Source organism: Sciurus carolinensis, chromosome 2, assembly GCF_902686445.1.
Source record: "Sciurus carolinensis chromosome 2, mSciCar1.2, whole genome shotgun sequence".
In the NCBI taxonomy this organism is placed as follows: Eukaryota; Metazoa; Chordata; class Mammalia; order Rodentia; family Sciuridae; genus Sciurus; species Sciurus carolinensis.
In genome coordinates, this window is record NC_062214.1 from 91,352,389 (window position 1) to 91,375,656 (window position 23,268).

Below are 23,268 nucleotides of genomic sequence, written 5' to 3' on the forward strand. Positions count from 1 at the left end.
ACCTTGAACTTGAGAACCTCCTCTGTTGCTGGGATTACAGGCATGCATTACCATACCTGGCCATTTTAAGTGTTGGTAGGATAGGCATAGAAAGAGCCTTAAGCCTTGGAGACAGAGAATCTTCTGGACTGAGAATTCAGTCTCTGTCATTCAAGAGCCCTGTGAACCTGCACTTAGAAAGATTTAACTTCTCCAAGTCTCAGATTCTTCATACATAAATTGGCAAACTTAACACTGTCTTTACAGGTTGTTGTGAGAATGAAGAGTCACGCATTGCCAGCAAACAGTAGATGCCCGATACATGTTAGCTTTCCTCCCAGCAGTCCTATTTTCCTTTCCTCTTTCTTTCTTTCTTTCTTTCTTTCTTTCTTTCTTTCTTTCTTTCTTTCTTTCTTTCTTTCCTTCCTTCCTTCCTTCCTTCCTTCCCTCCTCCCCCCCTTTTTTCTTCTGTTTTTCATTCTTAGCAGTCCTTCTTTATCTCCATATAAAGGTGCATTCCCAACTTAGTGATACTATTTGAAGAATTCATTCTTAAGAAATGAAATTCCTTCTATCTAACCTTTCCACTCAAAAGTCTAACAATTAGCTTAGGAAAGGTGCAAATACCACCAATGGCACCATCTTTGGGAAAGAGGAGCCTGGCCTAGCTATGCATTTCAAAGGTTTTATAAAGTCATAGAATCTAATCTCACACTGATGATGTCTTCTGTCACTGCCCCAGAACTGAATGGGGCCCTCTGAGTTATACATCAACCTTCCATTGCATTTACTAAAATTATGGTTATATAGTTATTCATGAGATTATTTGTTTTGTGCCTAGTGCAGTGCCTAGCACACAGAGGATGAATGAATGAATGGAGGAGCATAAGCATTTTCACTTGCCTTATCTCCTTCCCACCATAGCTGAGTTCTGTCAGTGTCCACAGGCTGGGATTACCACCTGCTCTTTACAGGTGAGGAAAGTGCACCAGTCAGGGTCATGCAGAGAGGAAGTGGTGGACAAGGCACTTCACCCAGACCTCCTAACACCAAATCTACATTCTTTCCTCCATACTCCTCTGCCCTTTGACTCACCAGCCTCACCCTCCTAGAGGGGCAATATGCTCTGAGGAGCCTGGGTGTGACATTTGATGGCCAGTTGCCACATTTTGCACACAGAAGGTCCACTTTCCACCCTCGCTCATCCAGTAATGGGTTATTTATTGGCTGACAACAGCCCTGCCTGATGATGGCAAAGCAAGTCCTCACATGTTCATCCACACAAGCTTCGGGAAGCAGGGAAATGATTCCTATGCTGGAACTTAAGTTGGGTAAGTGGTGTTGTTTGCGGGAGGGACCCTTGACATTCAGCTTGAATACTTTTGAGGACTGACCATTCTGTCCATTTCTGCTTGCTTCCTGCCCTCCCCTTCTGATGACCTAAGAATAACTATTTTTTTCTCCTTTTAAAGTTCATACAAAGCACTTAGGGTAATTAGGTCTCAGTTTATATTCTTGATTCTCCTTTACCTGATATCTACTCTTCACAAATTAACTGATTTTTTGATTTATACATGCAGTAAACTGTTCATTCCTTTTTCTCTCCATGAAGCCCAGCTCACATCTAGCTTTATTGGTCTAATAAATCCGCCCCTTCACCCCTTTTAACTCCCCCATCTTTGGTGATCCCTTAGAGGTGCATGTTCAAGGTTAAATGGAACTTAACAGTCAGATATAATGGGAAAATACTTGGCATGGGAGTAACAGCAGGTGTGTGCATAGCCTGGCTTACCACCTTGAACTAGTTGTGAAATATGTGGCAAGTGATTTCAGTCTCTGGATCTCTGAACCTGCAGTGGTTCCTTCCCAGGCTCTTGTGTTCCTCTAGTCCATTTCATCTTCTAAACTGATTACCCTTGAGGACAAACCAGACACTGAACAAGAACCACAAGCAAATACTCCTTTGCCACTCCATAGCTTGCTCGAGGCTCTTTATCAGGCAGAAAAGGTCATCCTTAAGCCTCCTGTGGTCTGGAAGTGCTTGTGACAAGATTCTCACTGTAACAACTTCCTTAAAGAGACTGCAAAGCTTTTTATTACCCACACAATAGCTGAGCTTATAGGAACAGACAGTAACACCCCTTGAAATATGGGTGGCATCTACTTCCTGGTGGTTGTCAGGAGAGAAGCTATTCGCTCCCTCCAAAATCATACAAAAAACAGACTTCATAGGTCACTAGAGCCAAACTAAGAGTCTGCTTAAGCTGAGGGTCAGAACAGACTTGAGATTGGTAAGGTCTGATCTGGTTACTGTGGTCAAGAGAAAGTGTGATAGACCAGGTCACAAATCCAGGGGTATCAGGGCTGTGGTGGCACCTTTCTGAAGCCAACGTGGTCTGAGCAATGTGTGTAGGCAACACACAGTTGGGGTCACTGAGTGGGAAGGAAAATAAACCCAGCATCTGGAGTACAGCAGAGATAGTCAGAGGGCCCAGGAAGTCAGTAACACAAATGACCTCAGTGTTGGGGATAGCAAGTGACAGTAACAGCAGTGGGAAGATTTAGGAAGTATTGGGAATAGCAGATTAATAAGACTTTTGACTTAATGGCTGGCTGCATATGAGCTAAATAAAAAGAGGATCTGACTAGAAGTATGAATGCACAAATTGCAAAGTATACAGAAATGTGAGAAAAGTGAGCACAAGTAGTGATAATATGCACTGGAAACAGCTTAGACACTGATCTGGGCCAAGATCCACAACACCTAGTGCAGTGCCTATCATAGAAGATGCTCAGTGAATACTGTAAATCCTTTTCTTCCCGTGCCACCCAGAGGTCAGCTTCCTAGTGAGGATGGATTGATGTGAACCAGCATGGGTCTTGTCTGTCACCTTTTATTAGGAGAAATTCTAATTGTTGAAAAAGCTGTTCACATATATCCCATGACACTATTTTCCTATTCCCAATTTCTTTACTTTTAAATTTTGAAGGTAAGAACCTAGTGGGGATGCATTGTGCAATTCACAGAATTTCTGAACTGAATGCAACTCCTTAGCTATCTTGTATAGTCCAGAACCTGTGGCACGCTGGGAGCCCTGAAGTCTTTGGCTTAAACAGCATTGTGCTTGAGTGGCTTCTAAATAGGAGCAGTGACAGACGAAGGCCATGGCCACTTAAGTGATCCCTCGAAGCACCTCTTCGCATGGGGCCTAGGTAGGTGGGCGGATCTCGCCACGCCTGCCGGCAGCCCCCACGCAAAACTCTCTCGCCAGGTCAGCAGTGGCCCTGAAGAGTGCTGCGGAGGACAGCTGAAGTCAAGGCTGCAACTCACCTCGGACCTGGGGCGCCAGCCCTTCGGTAGGCTGGGCGTTCTTTTCCCCGCACGATGACATCATGTGTTTGGGGTTGAGTCGCTCCATAAAAGCGGCCCGGGGGGGAGCCCGGAGCCCAAAGAGCAGACGTGCTCGCCACGGCTCCGGGCTGCGCGCACGCGGTCCTGGTGCGCGCCCGGCTGGCTGCTAGCGCTGCGCCGTGCTGCCCGAAAGCAAGTGGCAGTCGCCAGCCGCGGGCCAGAGCCCAAGATGCCCCACCACAGCCTGCGTGCGGCGACCGTCCTTCTGCTGGTGATCTTGGAGCAGCAGCCTTGCAGCCCAGCCCCGCTGAACGGTGAAGTTTGTCTTTCTTTCTTCCTTCTTTCCTTCCTTCCTTCCTTCTTTCCCCCACTCAGCCACACCTGGGTAGGATTTCTTGTGAGGCTCTTAATGATAAAGTAAAATTATTGCTGGGGGAGCCGGGAAGGCAGTGTATCGAATAACACATTTTTAAGAAAGGATGCTTGGTTTTCCTTTGCAACGTAGGAGCTGCTGCGATTGAATGGAGCGGGAAGCACGTTGTCTTTCTAATGGTGCTTTTTTGCCATCTGAGCTCTGGAGATGTGTCTTGGGAACTCGCTAAGCAGGAAGGAGAGACAGAACCAGGATTTAAAGTATCGCGCCTGTGATCCACATGCAGACAGTAGAGAAAAGACTGTGGGCATCTGAGTGTTGTGAGCACCAGGAACTGTTTGCTGCCACCCCACTGCACAACCCTCACACAGTAGTGTTTTTTTTTTGTTTGTTTGTTTGTTTTTTACCTCCAAAAAATGCATCCCATTGTTAACCATTGTTTTCTCCAGGAGGATTGTACTATCTTGAATATACAGTGTATGCACATACATGTACACCTTATTTCTGATTGTTACTAGGGCACCTTACCTGGAAGGGCTGGAGGCTGAGGGTGCCAAAAGCAATGGCAGGCTGAGGTGGGTAGCAGGACCTGAACTATGGTCTTGGGTCCAAGGCCATGTTAACTAATCATTTGGAATGAGAAAAAAATACCACTAAGCTCTCACCTCCCTCTGCATCAGCTGGATGAGCACTTTTCTGGGGAGTAGATGGTGACTTTTGTGAAAGCTTTCTGGATAACTGATGAGAGCTCCTGCCCTTGACAGAAGTATGCTCCAAGTTGTGGAGACACTTGTGGGTGTGACAGTTCCTGGTCCCAGGTAGGGTTGGAAAACTTGTAGAAGGACCAAGATGGACTAAAATGGCTGAAAATCGATTCTCCCTGGCTAAGCAGTGGTGATGGTAAAATGGTCCTGCTCGGCAGCATCAAAGCTCTGAGCCTCCTTCCCTCTTAGAGGCCATTGTGCACGTGGGGAAGGGCAGGGAGCTGGGCATGATTAACTGTGGGATTGCTCTAAAGTAACTTCTCGTCTACTGGCTGGCATGATCTGCTTAATATCATTTCCTTAATATCATTTCATGTGGGAGAGACAGAATGAGAGAGAAAGGAGTTACATAAAGTGGAAATTAATTTTTTTGTGGCATGGGGGAAATGAACCCAGGCCCTTGTGAATGCTAGTTAAACACTCTACCATTGAGCTCTATTCCTGGCTCAGAAATTAATTTTTAAAACTGCAAACTTTGGCACATATTTCCCTCTCTGGGAAGCTGTATTGAGACTGAAGTTCACTAGAATTCTTTTCAGTCTCAAGTTGCTCCAAGAGAGAAAGGTCATTCATTGACCCTCTTTCTTGAAAGCTCCTTGCTTCCCTCACTTTTGGGTAACTGCTCCCTATTCCCTTTCTTCTCTCCACCCCTCCTTCCCTCTATCTTTCTTTCCTCCCCTTTTCCTTGGCCCCACCCTCCTCATTCTCCAAGTTGAGGTAGGGGGATGTTTGCAGTAGAAACCTTGACCTCCTCTCACACTGAGTAGCCAGCCTACCTACCCCTAGACTCTGAGAACACAAGTTTTTTTTTTTTTTCCCTGTTATTTATTGCTCTGGTTTCTTGGCTTTTTGACTGCCTCAGAAGACAAGGTCAAAGTAAAAATCACTGAGGTGTATAGAACATCAGCATTAACACAGGCTGGGGGTGGAAGGGCTAGCTGAGTAATGGGGTCAAAGTGTGGTCTGCTTTCTGTGGAGCATTGAAGCTTCCCTCAATTGGCACTGAGGAATGTCCAAAAAAAACCAAACCTGGGGCCAGAGGAGGGTGGGATTATGATCTCCAGGTTCTTCTGGAGAAAACCTTGGAACTCATGGTTGTTATCGCTATGGGGCGTTTCACTGAATTCTGGAGAGTCTGCTCTGCTTGAACCTAGTGTGGAAAGTCGAGTGGTCTTTGGCTGCCAGGAGGACAGATGATGGTTACTCATGGAAGGTTCTAGCACCCAGGACGGGAAGTAGGCAGGTCCCTGAACCCCTGCCCACATCTTGATAAATATTGTTTCCTCATGGCATCCCCTCCAGGGCATCTCCCTGCCTAGCACCAGCAGAGTATGCAGGTTCTAACAGGCATTGACTGAGCTGCCCAAGTCTCCTGGAAGGAACAGATGAACTTTTGGGGAGGAGAATGATTTTCCTCTGGGAAGGGCCTACTCCTTCAGGAAACCACTGAAACCTTGACCCGAAGTACCGTGTGGGTCAGTTTAATCTTGTTAAAGTCCCTGCCCCTAAGGCTAGAGGTGGGAAACCAGGAGGTGCCCTTTCTCAGGAAAGCAAACATTTCTGTGCACGCTTGTGCACTTTTAGAACTGCTTCCTAAGGTTGGATCTGAGCTGACGAATCAAGGTGGACCCTGATCTCCATGATGAACCCTACTGACTTGTCATTTGTAACTTCATTTTAGGGTGCTGCTTCTCCCCTGCCTTGGAGCCCCTAAGCCCCTCCTGACACTACCATTTATACCTGAGGCACAAGTCCTGAGGGCCAAGCGGGCTTGCTCAGACAGCAGAGGACAGGAATTTTCAACAAGTCCCCAGTCCTGAGTCAGAGGCTTTACAGTCCCGGATGTCCCCTATGTAATGTTTGTCCCTGAGTTTTCCAGAGTATTTGGCAGGTGCCTCATCTGAGGATGAGACCCACAGTACTGGGGGAAACCTCAGTTTAGCAAGCTTTGGGGAGGCACAGTGGAAGATGTTTGTATTAAATCTGGGAGTTGATTTGGGAGCAGGTGCAATGCAGCCTCCTCACCAGTGCAGGAATGGTCAGAGGCAGCAGATATTTTCTGATGTCATCTAGGGTTTCTCCCTGAAAAGAAGTGAGGGTGAACTCCCCTCTTACTTGGGTATTTACATCCAGGACCTCCATGTGCTCTGCCTGGGAAAGCAGCAATCATCTGGCTTCCTACCTCTGAAAACCATGATCATATTTCAATGGTGCACCCTCAAACCAAACAGTTAAGGACAATTTACAAAAAAGAAGTCCAACATCTTCTCTAGATTGATTTCAAGGTAATGTTTCTCCCTTTTCAACATTTCAGTGAAAGGGCCAATAGTAAACTTGGGGGTTATATACAAGTTTGGTCTTCCTATAGAGGCAAAGAAATAGAATCAGGACAAGAACAACAAAGCAAAGTCCTCTTTTAACTTAAAAATCCGCTGACTCAAGCAGAAAATGCCCCTGTGATAAATGACCACTTTACTTGCCTGCTAAGTTTTACTAGAAACAGATTCCAGAGAGAGAAAGGGGATGTGAGGTTCTTTCTCTTCCAGCTGTGCTGCCCAATCACAGAGGAATTGGGAGATGCTTGGAGAGAGGGGCCTAGGAGTTGCACCTCCCCTTGTTGGACAAGTCCCCTGAGACACACGGGGGTGCATTTCAGCTCAGTCTTCTTCCAGAGTTGAAGAAGAAGGCGGGCAGGCGGGGTGACAGGAGCACAGCTCTGCAATGACTTTTTAAAATACTTTTTTCGTGTAGGAATGAAGGACCTGTGTGGTGTGAAGGGTGTGGAGTGGGAGGTGGTAGGTGATTTTCATCATATTCCTGGCAGAACCATTCCTCCACATTCTTACCGCCTCTGGGGATTCTCACTCAGCAGGATGGCAGCTGTCTTAGGGGGAAATGTCTCCCACCTCTGATTAGTGTTCTGCTCTTTGTGTGCTGGTGCGTTCTCTAGGATATGTTGAGTCAGGGGGAAAGCAGGAACAGTGCTTCTAGAAAGTCAGTGTTTGCGTGAGGAAAGGGATGGGGATACAATTACAGGAGCATGTGGCAATCCTGTATAAAGGCTCACAGTCCATTGATAAACCAGGTGTCTAATGGAAGCAGGCAACAGGGGAGGGGGAAGAGCTTTCACTGAATGGAACTTCTGGCTACTTTAGGTTTTTGAACCATATGAAAGTATTACCTACTTGGACAATAAAGTTTAGGTTTTCTAAGATGTCTGGGAAGCATCTATTTAAGAACCCAGGAGCCCTGCATGAACTCCCCATCCTGAGCCCGTGTGTTGAGTACAGTTGTTCTGAGAAGCTGTGGTTCTGACTTAGACTCAGAAGAAGTCTTAACTTCTGGGTATCCACCTCCTTTTCAATCTCACCCATTTCAAAACAAAATCTGTCCTGTTTTCCCTAACTCCTTCAGTTCGTTGTACTTACTTGCTTCCTTTTGTTCTTTGCAGGATCCAAGTGGACCTATGTTGGTAAGTAGAGATTTTTAAAAAATATGTTTTTAAGGTGATGGCAGTATTTAATGTGAAACCCAGAAACTCGTGCTTTCGGGGGGGCCTGAAAAGTTGTGCTGGTATTGTTGAGAGAAGGGACGAAGGCATCCCTAAGGAACGGTTCCACAGGAGGGTAACACACTGTGTTTCAATACACAGTGTATCCAATACAGATAGCCTGCTCTGTGCACTTGAGCTGTGAGCCATAGGGTTAAGGCTTTCAGATTCCTGCAGGGATTTCTACCAAACCTTCGGGTACCTCCAGACTGCAAAGGCATTGGACAGGAGAAAAACTTGCCCTCTGGTAACAATAAACAAAGAATAAAGGACTCCTGAAAGTTTGGCTCAGGCCCTAGAACTTGAGCTGTCAATGTATCTGGAATTAACTTCTTGTTGCCATCTTTATAAACAAGTGATGGATGAAGAGGTGATGGTCAGTCCTTGGTGGAGGAGGGATGTAGTCTTACATGGAGACAGAGGAACATCAGTTATGCCCCAGGGTTTCTGTGGTACTGGTTCAAGAACATGTTAGCCACTCTGGCAGACCTGCAAGGTAGATTGTCTTGACTATGTCATTACAGTGAATAGGCAATGTTGTCATTGCTGGAGTGGGAATGGGAAGCCAGGCACCTGGTCCTCTGGCTAGTACAAGAAACTTAGTAATGATGTTTTGTTAGGGACAGCATCATAGAAGATGTATGGGATATATTGTTTTGGAGTGTGGAACTGACCACACTGGCCCAGGTGGCATTTGAAGCAGGCAGAGGTATGCTGCCAAAATTAATGCCATGAGATGCAGTGGGGTGGTGACAGGCAGGAAAGTTGATTACAGAAGTGGAAGCATAGTCCAGGGAAAACCTTAACCTTGATTTCCTTTTCTTTTCTTTTTTTTTTTTTTTTTGGTACTGGGGATTGAACTCAGGGCTTTGTGCTTGTGAGGCAAGCACTCTACCAGTTGAGCTATCTCCCCAGCCCTTAACCTTGATTTTCAAAGGTTATCCTTGGGGTGTTCACTTGTCCAAGAGGTGTAGAAAAGTCACTGAACCGACCAACCAGCTACCTGGCTCTGGCACTACATAACTCCATTATTGCTAATGTCCCTTATGTACTGATGTGCAAAGCACATTGCTAAATGGGTATGTAATTAGGGGGTAGGCTGTAGTCAGTAACTGGGAATTTACTTATAGTTCACAGTTCAAAGCAGAATATAATAGGTAATAACATAATAAATAAATAGTTCAGTTTTCTGATTGCTCAGAAGACTGGACAGTTAAGGAAGGCTTCCTGGAGGAAGTGGCCCTTCCCCTGGGCCTTGGAAGATGGGGAGGATTCAATGAAGGTGGAGGAAGGGCTGTTGGTCGAGTTGATAAGGGTGTCACATAAGCAAAGGAAGACAGAGCAAGGTGGTACTTGAGGGAAGCACATAAAGAAAGAGGGTTTATTGGAGAATAATGTGCTCTAAGTTCAGAAAGATAGGTTGAGCCAGGCATAGTAGCTCACACCTGTAATCCCAGTGGTTTAGGAGGCTGAGACAGGAGGATTTCGAGTTCAAAGCCAGCCTCAGCAATGGAGAGGTGCTAAGAAACTCAGTGAGAACCTGTCTCTAAATAAAATACAAAATAGGGCTGGGGATGTGGCTCAGTGGTAGAGTGCTCCTAAATTCAATCCCCGGTACTCACGCCACCCCCTCCCCGCAAAAAAGAAAGATAGGTTGGGTCGCATTGGTGGGGGCAAGCTTTTCCCACCTTTTTCTACACATGGAGGGGCAGGGCAGGTTGTGTATCTGGTTTAGGAAGAGTAACTCAGTGGTAGGGGGAGGGGATAGATGAAAAGAAGGTGGAAGATTGTTTGGCCTTTGTAAGAGCCCTATTCTGTGCCTTCACAACCAGTTAATAGCAAAGGCAGGAAGAGGGAAGGAAAGGGCTGGGTGAGAATCAACTGAGTTGGGCCATGTGTGTATGCTGATGGTGGTGGTGTTCGTGACCTGCACGAAAGGGGATAGGTCCTGGATTCCGGGCCTTTGGCAGTGTCATCTGTGAGTCATGTGAGCCCCCTGGACCTTACCTTCTGCTCTGAATCTGGGGCAGAGGGGAGTGGGCTGTGCTTGTCTAGATCAGTGTTTATCAGACTATGGCTTGGGGTCACCTACATCAGAATCACCTGGAATGCTTTCCAAAAATGCATATTTCTGGACCTCAGTCATGACAGGCTGGGGGCAGAGGAGGTGGGGGACTTAAAAACCTGGAATCCCCAAGTGATTCTTATCTTATGAATGCTTTGTTAGAGGACCACTGACCAGATGGTTCCTAAGATCTTTCTAGCCCCACCTCTTCTACTGGAAATACAAATCAAAGTCTTCACAGGGCTCCAAGCCTCTCTGTTACAGTCCCCCAGGCAGAATGAGATGGTCACAGGAAACAGAGAGTTACTGTGTCAAGGAGTGGGAGGAAAAGATTTGCTGCCACCTTTGACACCGTGTTCTTCCATGAGTGCTTCTCTGTGCAACCATATCAACTGGTCTAGAGCATTTTTTTCTGACCACTGGCCCTGGTCAGATCTCTACCCTTCTGCCTTGCTCAATTAGAGCAGCTCTTTGCTGAGGAAGCAGAGTGTAGTCTGATGATGCGTGGACAGGCATGGGGTAAGCTCAGAAGCAATCTGGTTTTCATTAGTGAAATGGGCACACGTGGTGTGGTCAGCCCTCAGTGGGGACAAGTGGAGGACAGATGGAGGATGGTTCAGGAGGCAGACAGGTCGGGGCTGGCAGCTGGCTTGCATTCCAAGTCAAGGGTAAACAGGGGGCCCAGCATAGGTGCTGGAGGGCAGTGGTTTCCAAGCAGCACTGAATGGGCAAGTCCAACCAAGTGCCACATGCTGGTTTTCCCAGGGTACAGAACTCAGCTTCTGTGCACTGCACGTAGACAGTGCTGCGTCATCCTGCCTCTGGGCTTCCTGCTGCCTGGTGCACATGGTGGGACTTCTGGAAGTGTATGGAAAGGGAACTCTACCCCCATCCCCTGTGCATAGACTCACCAGGCTGTCCTCAGGGTGGTGCCCCAAAGAGAGGAGACTACCAAGATGGGGCAGCCCTGCCTCTCACTCCTCCTGGATGACTGATACAGCAGCTAGATGTCTGCTGGGTTGAGAGGCTCTCCATCATGAGAGAAAGGAAAGGATGATGAAACCTGTGTTTCCCCGGTAGAACCAGTGCCAAGTCAATCCTCCTGAACCTGGCAACTTCTCCTGTTCCAAGCCCAGGGTGACTGCAAGTCAGGTTGTCACATGAACTGAGGACAAACTCCAGCATGCTAAAGTGAATCTGTGCTGCCAAACATCAGAATAGCAGATGCTCTTAGAGGGTAGGGATGACCAGAAAGTGACACGAGGCAGTTCTGGTCATGTTCAGGTCCTTGATGTGGGGGCTGTGTTCAGTTTGTTAAACTGTTGGCTATGATCTTGTACTCATTTGTATATGTTTTAAATTCAATATAAGAGTTAGAAAGTTCCAGCTGGCTGGGAGAATCATCCATACCCTTGTAGATTTTTTGTTAGTTTGTCCTCCCCAAGGGAAAAAAATCCCAGTGTGTTTGAAATAACAGGGTAACAACAACAACAATAACAACAACAAAGCCTACACTAGAACTCATGATCTAAAACCAGCACCTGAGCAGAGAATGAGCACTGTGCTTCATTCCCAAGAGTGTCTGACATTGGTTTGTTGCTCCTTGGATGTGGCCTGGTTCAGAGACAAATTCCACTATCTGACACAGATATAGGACAAGTAAGTCAAGACAAACCTTCAAGGTGATGGGATGGGAGGGGAATGAGGATGCTGAGGCCTCTCTTGGTTGGAGAGTGAATTCTACCTCTCCAAGTCACCGCCCCACAGGACATCCATGAGGCCAGCCATTCCATCCCATGCAGGGAACTCTGGGAAGCTGGGAGCTTTTCCAGGCCAGGGGGCTGGTAGTTGGCTGTGGTTGCTCACAGGGGCTCCTGCCCAGCTTCTCAGCTGTGGTGGGGCAGGCCTGGGCTCTAGCAGGACTCAGTGTGACCCAGGCAATGCCATGTACTCACACTGCTGTCCCTGCTCCACTCCTTGGTTCCTTTCCCAAACAATCGAGTCTCCATTGCAAAGTCTCCTTTGGCAACCAGTAGGGCTTTGTTACAGGGCAGAGGCCTTCTGAGAAACTGAGGAGTGCTGAGGCCTCCCTTCTAACTTTGGATCTTGCAATCATGTCGGAAAGATTTCAGACGTGTCACTCAGAGTAACAGATACGAGTTTATCAGAAAGAATTGGAAAAGGGAAAAGGGGACACTCTGAAAGGTAAGAATGGATCCTCTCAGGAGACAGATGGCTTGCCCTTCCTGACTTCCAGTTTTATTGAAGGTCCCACGGACATTTCCGGAGTGTTCTGCCGAGGCCCACCTCTTGACTTTTGACTCACAGCAAGTTGAAATCAGACTTTCAAGTCCCTGCTGGTCATGATAACTCTAGTTCTCTTTGGCCCATGCTGACCAGTTCTATCTGGAACCTGTTCTTACAGATTTTATGATTAAAGAGAACTATCTTTATCTCCCTGCATTCTGGAATCCGGTCTGTGTAAGGGTCACAAAAGGTGACCTCCTTCAGGGTAACTTGCATTCTTTTTATCGGCATTTTGAACCTGCATCTCTCCTGCAGATAACAGATAGTTTTCTGAGGAATGTAACATATCCTGCCAACTGAAGCCAGGCAGGACTGCAGGTAAATTGTTTTTTAAAAAAGAGAAAGCATGTGGGGGGTCAGCACAGTGTGCCCAGTTTCTAGAATTATTCCCTTAACATGTTCTCCCTGCTCCCGCCTGTCCGTTCCGTCAGGCTTCATGGGGGCAAGCCTCCTGCTCACATCCCTCAGGTCCTGCAGGACCCTACCTCCACTCACCTTTGTCCTCCATCCAGTGGAATATGTTGCTGCCCATGAACTTGCCCTGTGGCTCTGGACACCCTTTCCAGCCCCTTCCCAAACACTAAGAACTAGATGGAACACTTGGAAGGAGGCTGGGAGGTAAACTCTGCCTTCTGTTCTTCAGCAGGGATCAAGGAACCGTGTGACCTCACATTTGAATTGCATGCAGTATCAGGATAAGCCAAAGGGAAAACTGAACTTGGCAGTTCGGGAGCACGTGAGATTAAAGTTTGGTTTAATTAAGGAGGGCTCTTGTCTTTCTCGAAGGTGAAGAATCAGTCAACTCAAAATATCCCCATGCCTTCTCCCCTACTCCCAACTGCCATCCTGGGATGGAAGAGAGGCCCTCAGCACTCTTTGGAGAGCTGGAAAGGGTCAGACGTGTGTTTTGTACCAGGGAACTGAATCCTTATTCCTGTGTCTTGGGAATTTCCCTTGAGGATTTTGATCTGATCCCCATTATGTATTAAATCTGGGCTATAGTTCCAGTTACTTCTAATTGGAGTTGTGATATCCAGGGTCTCTTTGGATGTGACCTGTCCATTTGGAATTATTTCTCATCTTTTCTGAGTTGCAGAATTGGGTTTTGTGTGTTCTGGAGGATTTCAGCCTGTAGCTGCTGAATTGCCTGCCTGTTAGTATTCACAGTTGGCCTTGCCAGCAAAGGAAAAGAGAAGGGAATTAGCACTAGTTCCTTAAGACACATATGGTGGCATGGGGGGTGGGGCAGGAAACCAAGTGGAAGAAGTGGGAGGCATAGAGACCCCCAAACCAGGCAGATTACTGTGAGACGATCTGCTAGGCCACTTTCTGGGTGGCTGGTCTGAGGAAAGTAATTTGACCTCACTGAGCTCAGTTCCTTGCTACCATTTGGGCTGCACAATAGGTGATTCTTAAAGTGTGGTCCCTGGACCAGCAGCTTCAGTTTTACCTGGGGCTCCATGTGTGGCTTTCAAAATGCAAATTCTCAGCCCCATCCTAGGTCTACCTACTAATCAGAAACTTTGCGGGTGGCCCAGCCATCATTTTAGCAAGCCCTCCAGGTGATTCTGGTGCGCAGTCAAGTCTGAGAACCACCCTAGGTCTGTAGTAAGGATCAAATCAGAACATCCACAGAAAGAGGCCAACACGAGGCTAATCGCACTTTCCTTGCCTTCACTGCACAGAGCTAGATGAAATTAACTAGTATGTGGGGAAAGGCCTCAGGAACCCTAGAGGACCAAATACAGGTGAGTTTTATTATTGTCAAGCAAGGTTTGGCTTCATCACACTTTTCTGAACTGTCGAGTTTTTACAGCCAGAAGGAACTCCTTTTATATGTTGAACAAACAGGGCATTTCCTTTTTGAGAATGAAAGGGATTGAACGAAACACCAGGGCTCCAAGCTCTTGTCTCAAGAGCCTTTCAGGCCAGAACATTCTTTCTAGCTTTGGCCTTCACATCATGGTGAAGTTGGACCTAATCTCCCTGATGCCTTCCTGGCATCTAGGGTCCAGGTACCTGACTCTGTGACCATAGCCGCTCAGCTCTGTGGCTGACCTCCTAGAGGGCAGGCACCCCCTCTGTTTCCCTGTCCAGGCCACAGGAGCTGACTCTTGGGTTAAGGTTCAGGAATGGAGGCTGGAGCCTGGGAAGAAGCCTTGGGCTGGCTATCAGGGCACTGAGCTACATACACCGAGCCCTAAACAGGGCCCTCAGCAGCCCAGCACAGGAAGAGAGGAGCCTGAAGTCTCCTGTGAACTCACCTCAAGAAAACTTTAGAGCAAAAGGGCTCAATTCACAGCAAATGTGTGAGGAAAGTGGCTTTAGGCAGGGATTTAGGAAGTCTGGTTTCTAGAAAGAAGAGAATGAATGAGACTGTTTTGGCAGGATGTACAGTCTCTGAGCAAGCCAGAACCCTCTTTCCTGGTGGGTTACTGAATTCTTTTACAGGGCAGCCCCAGAGTGCAGGTACAGACAGCCCCGTGGACTGAGGAACAAAATCTAAGCTCTTCTGGGCCCATGCCATGGACCAAGAGAGAGGGAACACCTGCCATGATCAAAGAGCCTATTGTATTGGTTCTAAGATGCCCACTTTTTGGCATCTCTGAAATGGGATAGATCTTATAATCAAAGGCATCTAGAAGCAATAAAATATGGTAGCTGTTCCACAAACACTGAGAAGCATGGTACAGATGCTACAAACCCACAGGGGCTGAAATGATTCATTTCAACAATTAAATCATGAACACAATGGAGGCGAAAGATGTAAAAATAATGGCTGATATGTACCCTGTCTGGCAGCATACAGGAACAGTTGGGATCATGTTAGATTTTTATTTTTTAGTTAACCATGGGTATTTATTTATTTATTTATATGCTGTGCTGAGAATTGAACCCAGTGCCTCACACAAGCCAGACAAGTGCTCTGTCACTGAGCCACAACCCAACCCTAGATTTTGAGCTATACCTTTTCCCATCTCTCAGTCAATTCACAGCTCACATATGCTTTTGGTATAACGGGTCAGTATTACAAATATTCATAGCAAAGTAATATAGGTGCTATTCTTTTAGCTTACAAAACTATTCCTTTAAGGAGCAAGCTTTCCAATTACCTGTCAAGTATTTGATTTATGCCAACCAGGAAGGAACAAATACTTGCTGCCACCTCCTTGTGTCTATAAAGGTTGACTCAGAACTGGTATTACTCTAAATAAAATGGTTCGTTTAGTGTGTCTTAACTTTTAAAATGATTTTGCAATCCTTAACATGTGACTAGATCACCTGCATAAACTCTGGGTGAAATGGAGGAGACCTGTCCAGCCCTCATAAGGACACCTGCAGCTTCAGGGCAAGAGGTGCATGCTGCCCCTCCTTCCAGGACACAAGGTGCAGGAACCCCTCCTCAGTCAGGATGAGAGATTTACCTACTGCACGATGTGGTGATGTTGGCAAAGGAGGCCTGGGGCTTTCATGGGGGGTCTCTCCTTGGTGCTCAACTGTATGAGAAGTAGAGAAAGGAGAAAAGGTGACCTCGAGGTTGTGGAACAAAGATATTTTGTAGCAAGTCTGAGGCAGTCATGCAAATGACAGTTTCCTTTTTGGCTTTGGTAGCAAAGCAAATTGGTAGCTTCAATTTCAGTAAATGACTATTTTTGTATTTTTAAAAGATTAATATATACGCAATAATTTGAAATTTCTCATTTTTTAAAAATTTATTTTTATTGTACACAAATGGGATACATACTGTTTCTCTGTACATGAAGTAAAGGCATACCATTTGTGTAGTCATACATTTACCTAGGATAATAGTGTTTGTTTCATTCTGTTATTTTTTCCTGCCCCCCACTCCTCCCACCCCTTTTTTCCCTCTATACAGTCCCTCCTTCCTCCATTCTTACCTCCCTCTCACCCCCCACTGTGTGTCATCATCCACTTATCAGAGAGATCATTCGTCCTTTGGTTTTTTGAGATTGGTTTATCTCACTTAGCATGATATTCTCCAATTTCATCCATTTTATTAACCAAAAACATGTAAAATCAAAATTTTTAGTTCACCTGAGATAAAATTGGTTCACATTAATTCCACAAATTTTTACTGAGTGAATACTAAGTGTCAAGTGTTGGATTAAAGAAATAGGATGGTTTTAAGGAAATGATGAACAAGGTCTGGTCCCTTCCATTATGGGACTGAGAGTCTGAGGAGACAGCAAGTGAGCAGGGCTTTACAATACAGAGGAGAGAGACCTCACTGGTGTTTTGGAGAAGGATTAGAGGAGGTTCCCGGAGAAGGTGGTTCCAAGCTGAGTTCTGAAGGACATGTCAGAGCTAGCCAGGCAAAGGGCAGGGAATAGAAAGGCATTTGGGACAAAGAGACAACCAGGGCAATGATCAACCAGGAGGCTGGTATGTGCTGGGGATTCCAAGGACCTCAATGAGGAAGGAAGAGATTAGGGAGATGGGTAAGAGCTGTACATGAGGAGCTCCTAAGCCAACCAGGGAGGCAATAGGGACCTGCTGGAACATTCTAAGTAGAAAACTGACATGATCACAAAGCATTTTCGAAGGATTTTCCTGGCTGCAGGATGGAGAAGAGGCCGAGTGTGAACCACTGGAGGAAGAAAGCCCAGAGGAACCTGGGAAGGGGGATGGTGGTTCTGAACTAATGGGAGAGGCAGTAGGTGTCCTGACCTGTTGGTATAATTTAGCCAGAAATGTAGACACTTAACACTGTAATTGGCTGGTGCAGCCTGTGGGTGAGTGCCCGTTTTCATCTGGGCTTCACAAAGAATTCAAATAGGCCTAGAAGGGCCCTGAGGGGACCTGGGGATGCCAATATAGTCAGCTGAGCCCTACCCCATTTAGCAATGGTGCCAGGAAAACTCAGAGTCGCCAAGTGGCCCAAACAGAACTCAAAGGGCAGAGCCAGAGCTCTATCTCCTGATCCCACCTGATGCCCTTCCCCAGGCATGTGGCAATGCTTATTTTATGCCAGGTATTGTGTCCCCTACATAACACATCATGTCACTGAGGAAATACGGGATTTAAAGAAAGTAAACAATGTAGATTTGTCAGAGACAAATTAACTCACTTTTCTTCCCTTCACCAGGATGAAGGGCTTGGTGGTTGAGGAAAACACAATAGACTTAATACCTATTGACATAAACAAACATCTGATACAGCTTATTGTGACACACTCACGGGAAATGTGGATCAAAGACCAGTGGAGCTGCTAGTGAAGAAACCAAAACAACAGTGAAATCTAGTCACCGTTACTGTCTGCAGCACACAACTGGGAGAGATGGCAGGATTCTTGCAGGAACAATTCCGAATCCCGCCCTTTAGGGAGCTTTAGGATGGCAATGGACAAGATGCAGGATGTGGGATGGAATGGGTGAGCACAGGTGGAGGACTTGTGTGAATGTAGACACACGTCAGGAATGTGGATCAAAGTGAGAGGGCTGGCCTGCAGTGTGGGCAGTAGTGAGGTAGTGAGCAAATTCTGTACCGTGTGAGAGCAGCACCAAGTAAGGCCAGAGAAGAGAAGTGCTTGCGGGCCCACCTCCCCTTCCACGTGGATCTATGTTCTCAGCCACGTCTCCACTCACACACACCCCATTCCTTAACTCCGATTGAGCCCCCAGCCGGTTTGAGTTACGCGCATGTGCATTTAGAGCTGTACTTAGAAAAAGTCTTAGAGCAACTCCTCTGAGCTTCCTGTTGGCAGGTCCTGCCCTTCAGCATTTTGATACAACTTGTCTTTCAGCAAGGTTAAGTAAGGTAGGGAAGACCCCCATCTCTAATTGTGCAAAGATGACCAGTCAGAAAACTTGTTATGTTTTGGAAAGAGGAATTGAGAACCACAGGAACTGAACGCCATCCTTGCACATAACTGCCCTGTGAAGCATAGCACCTCTTGGGTCAATAACCAGGTGTTTGCTTAATGAACTTGTCAGATTATTGGTGGAGAATTTTTTCCCCTCAGTAACATGTTTTGGGCTGGAGCTTGCTACATACACAGCGGTGTTCTGGGGACTCTGAGCGGCCCAAAGGGCTAGCAAGGAGCCATTTGTACCCTCAAGAAGAGTTATCCAGAAGGAGGGTGTAACTGCATCGCATGTGAGGTGACCCCTCCCCACGGGGACTGCACTGGACCAAGGGAGGTACTTGAGAAACATTTGTTGAAGAAAGAAGAAAGAATGGTTTATTTCTGTATTAATGTTTGCCTCTGGACTCAGAGAAGGCACCAGGGAGAAGGTGACACTTGATCCGGATTGGTAGGATTTCAGAGGAGAAACCAGTCTGAAACAAAATGCCACATTACCATGCATATCTTATTAGAAGTAAAAGGAGACACCGGGAACCCTTGATTTATTTTTGGTGAAGTAAAAGGGACAGTGTGCTCTACAAGGTTGGAAACCAGCCTTTAAGGACGGAGGGGTAAAGAAGTGTGAATTGAGACAGTTCAGCTCAGAAAGGCCTGGGAACTGGAATTCCGAGAGTCCATTTTACTTACACATTATTCTTATGCTTTAACATTGATTCTGTACAGCTGCCCTGGGAGATGACAGTTGTTGCCTCCACTTTGTAAGTGAAGTTCTGAGAACCAAAGAAGTGTGCCTAAGGTCACAAAGCTAGCAGGTGGTAGAGCTATGAGTGGCAGTTTGACTGTATGATTTCAAGGCCATTGACCTTCCTATTTCCCTTCACATCTTTCTGGAAAAGACGCTTAGAAGCAGCCTGGATGAAGGTCTTCAGGTATGAAAAGAACTACCAAGAAGCTAGTTTTTTCAAAACTTAGAGAGTAGCTTTAAGAAACAGCAGGAGTGCTATAGGTTAGTTATCAGAATGGACTTTATTTTTTTGTTTTCCCAGTCAGGGCCTTGTGCATGCCAGGCAAGCACTTTACCACTTACTACTGAGCTATACCTCCAGCTCTTTACATTTTTATTTTGAGTCAGGGTCTTGCTAAGTTGCTTAAACTTGTAATCCTCCTGCCCTCAGCCTCCCCTGTGGCTGGGATTACAGGCGTGTTTCACTGCGCCTGGCATGTGGAAGCTATTAATTGAGGCTTTGGTCGACATCGGGTTAATGTTCACAATCCAGTTCACATACACTGTAGTTCAGACTCCAACGTGGGAAGTGCAGAAAGTTCATTTCTTTGATCAGATCCCCTCTTTTTCTTATTTCCAGACTCCCCAGGGACTGTTTAAGGGAATGTTTATAAAATCACAAATCCCTCCCTTGGCCCTTCTCTTTCCGTCTCTGTACTCTCATCCAGGTCTTATCTGTTGGTGCCTCTCACCACCTCATAATTATTATCACTGTCTGGGCTGTGGACACTCCAAAGCGTGTTGAGAGGTTGCTGTGGTGGGCAACTCTCATGAGCAGTATAACTTTGGGCATGGCATTCAATCTCTCTTTGCTTCAGTTACCTCATCTATTAAATGAGTGCATAGTAACTCTGTCATAGGGTTATTATGTAGAGAAATGACTAATGACTATGGTCCATGGGCCAAGTCCAGCCTATCACTGTTCTTTTAAATAAAGTTGCATTGGTGCACAGCTACACTCATTTGTTTACATATTCTCTGTAGCTGCTTTTGTGCCACAATAGCAGAGTTGAACTGGGACAGGAACTGGATAGCCTGCAAAGCCCCAAATATTTACAGTCTGGCCTTTTATAGAAAAAGTTAACGAAACCCTGCTAAAGAAATATGCCCAGCATACAGTAAGTGCTCACTAAATGGCAGCTTTATAAAAGAAAAAAGACCCCAAATTCACTGGGCCTTGGAAGTGAACAAAATTTGATTGAGACCTAGGATGATACAAGACAATTATAACCTCAAAATGCAAACTAGATATATCTGTAATCCCGGGGCAATGATCATATCTTGCCTCCTCACATGGCATGAGATGGTCCCATCTGGTTGTAGACATCAGCCTCATTCTCATGGACTGGATTTGTTCTCTCTTCCCTATAGCCAGGGCCCTACTCCCCTTTCCTGTCCAACATGATTGACAGTAAGAATATCTAATTCCTTCAAGAAAACCTCCTTGGAAAGTGGTATCTGGTCCCTTCCCCCACATGGGCCAGGTGGGGCAATCACAATAAGATAAAATAAGCCTGGAACTTCTGAGCCTCTACACCACTGACATTTGGGGATATTTCTTTGTTGTGGGGGCTGCCCTGTGCATTGTAGGATGTTTTGCAGTATCCCTGGCTCCTATGCACAGTATGCTAACTGCAGCCCCCAGTTGCAGTAGCCAGAATTGTCTCCAGATACTGCCAAATGTCCCCTAAGGGACAATATTGTCCCAGTTGCAAACCACTTGACTTAGTTAAAATAACATCACAGGTGAGGCAACAACTATCTGGTCTATTGCAGTCAAAATTCATGTCTCAAAAAAAAATGTTCGTTGTAAGATTACAGATGTGCTAAAGATTACAGACGTGCTAAAGACATATCCAATTTGTACCACTGAATCTCTAATCAGATTGCCGGGCATCTCAGCCTGCAGTGCCAGGATTTGAACTCTATAACTGGGGCTACTTGTCCTCAGAAATTCTGGGTAGCTGCCTGCCTTGAATCTATTTAACTAGAAAGGGATTTGGAAGTTCTCCCTCCCACAACACAGAGAGGGCCCCCACCACCATGTAGAATGCGCTTATGAACCCCCCGCCCAGGCCCTTGCCCATGCCAGCTCCCCAGCTTCATCATTTTCTCACCCAGTGTCAGGAAGAAACTTTTGGTGGCTTTAAGATGACAGCTGGTTTACTGATTCACTTTTCTTTCTGCCTCTTGTCAGTGATTCTCTTTGTGGGCTGGTCATGGTGGATCAGAGTCAAAGTCTTGCCTTCAGCAGGCTGATAACTGAGGGGGAAGCAGATATGTAAACAGGTATTTCGATGGTGCGGATTAAGTGTTCCCTGGTGCTTTGGAACACAGAGGAAATGGATAACTTCAATTCGGGGGTAAAGTTGGCTGTCAGCAAAGGCCTGCCTAAGGAGCTCATTCTTTTAAGACCAAGGAGTTAGTAGAGCAAGGAGAATGTATGTTTATGTGCAAGAGTGGTATGTTATAGGGATAAGGATGTCATCCCATTGCCAGTAATAGAGGCCTTAAGAAGCAGGTGAGAAAGAGCGCAGAGCACAGGGAGAGGCCCAGGAGGGCCGTAGCGTTGCAGGCTGGTGTTGGGGACAGTTTTCCATGGGTCTGTCCTGTTTCTTCAGTACATCTATGAGCAGAGGCACTGACAGCTTTTATTCCAGACTCTTTTCAAGGATTTTTTTTTATAGCAAACAGTCTTACTAGAGATAATATCGTTCTCCAAAGCAGAGAGCAGATTTGGTTGTTGCCAGTATAATAAAGATGGTGTCTTCCTGGGAGACCGATGATGGATGTGTTTGCTTGACTCCCCCTTTAAAAGACTGAGATTTCCTAAGCTTCCAGTTCCTCCACCATCATGCTGAGAGGTTGGCATATGCAGGTGTCACCTGGCCCTCATTATATCATTCTGGGAAACTGGGCATTGGGAAACAGAGGCACATCTCGTTCTTGTGAACATTCAACTCTCCTTTGTCTCTGATCCAGGAGTCTTATATCTTCTTCCAGTGTCCAAGAAACTGTGGCAGATTCATTCATTTTGTTGCAAGTAGGATAAAATCTTTGACCATCCACAGTTTTTGACAGACTGTAGTGGGGAAAACAAAGCCTGCAGAAGTGGGCGGGGTCACGAGGGTCTTGTGAACTGCACAATAGAGCTTGGGACTTATCCTGAAGGCTTGAGGAGCCTCTCAAGAAGTTTCAGCAAAGAAATGTCAGGATCTGGTGTGCACTGGTGTGGAGAGTGGAGGACTGGAGGGGGAGCCTGAAGACATGGGCTGAGGAGGGGTACAAACAGAGAGCTGCGGGATTGAACAGGGGCTGTGCCAGTGGGGAGAAAGGGTGGCCACGTTTAAAGTAAACTTCACATTATCCTTGAGAGCATGTTTCTCTGATACAGGACTCAACCCAGAAAACCTATTGCATTCATCTGTGGTATCTCTTATGACCTTTCATGCCCTTAACATTGCAAAGGATGTAGACCTTGTAGCAGATAGTGCATAGATCTTGTAGAAGGTTCCTCAGTTTTGGGTTTCTCAGGAGAAGCAGGTCGTATGCATTGATATGAATACCATAGAAATAATATGTCTTTCCTGGTGCACCACATCAGGAGGCACACAATGTCAGTTGTCCCATTATTGGCAATAACCTCGTTTACACCATTAAAATGTCTGCTGGGTTCTTCCATCAAATGTTACCATTTTCCACTTTATAATCTTTTGAGACTGGATATAGAAATTTGAATATTGATTATATATTAGATAACAGTATTATATTATTAAATTTCCTGACTGATAATTATATTGTAGTTATGTAAGAAAAATGTCCTTGACCTCAGGAGATGCATGTTAATGTATTTAGGTATGACAGGGCATCTTATTTGTAGCTCACTCTCTCTCCCTCAAATCATTTAGAAATAATAACAATAAGAGGGGGCAGGATAGGGATCCAGAGAGAAAACAGGTGCACATGCAAATATGGCAAATTGTTATGTTAATTGGTGATCCTAGATGAAGAGTACATGGAAATTCATTGTACTATTCTGATAAATTTTCTACACATTTACATTTTTAAAAATAGAAAGTTTTTAAAAGACATCTAAAAGGGTAAATTGTTAGGTCCTGCAAGTCCGGGATGAAAGAGGAGAGAACGATGGACTGTGATTCCCAGGTCTTTGTGGTGGTGCCTGGTCCCACCAGCCGAGATAGAGCACTTGGGAGGAAGCAGAGGAAGTTTTCAAGGGAGAGTGAGGGAGGGAAAGATGGTGAATTTG

The 23,268-nt window shown here is 46.0% G+C and overlaps 1 protein-coding gene across 5 annotated transcripts in view; it reads left to right on the forward strand.

Moving 5' to 3' along the window:
- The first annotated feature begins 3,426 nt into the window (after positions 1–3,426).
- Positions 3,427–23,268, forward strand: part of Ca12 (carbonic anhydrase 12) — a 54,042-nt gene continuing 34,200 nt past the window's right edge. For all 5 annotated transcript variants that reach the window (XM_047542124.1, XM_047542127.1, XM_047542128.1 and 2 more), the window contains exons 1-2: positions 3,427–3,645; positions 7,920–7,940. In XM_047542124.1, the coding sequence (XP_047398080.1) occupies positions 3,561–3,645; positions 7,920–7,940 (106 nt within the window). In that variant the 5' untranslated portion in view covers positions 3,427–3,560. The remainder of the gene's footprint in view (positions 3,646–7,919; positions 7,941–23,268) is intronic.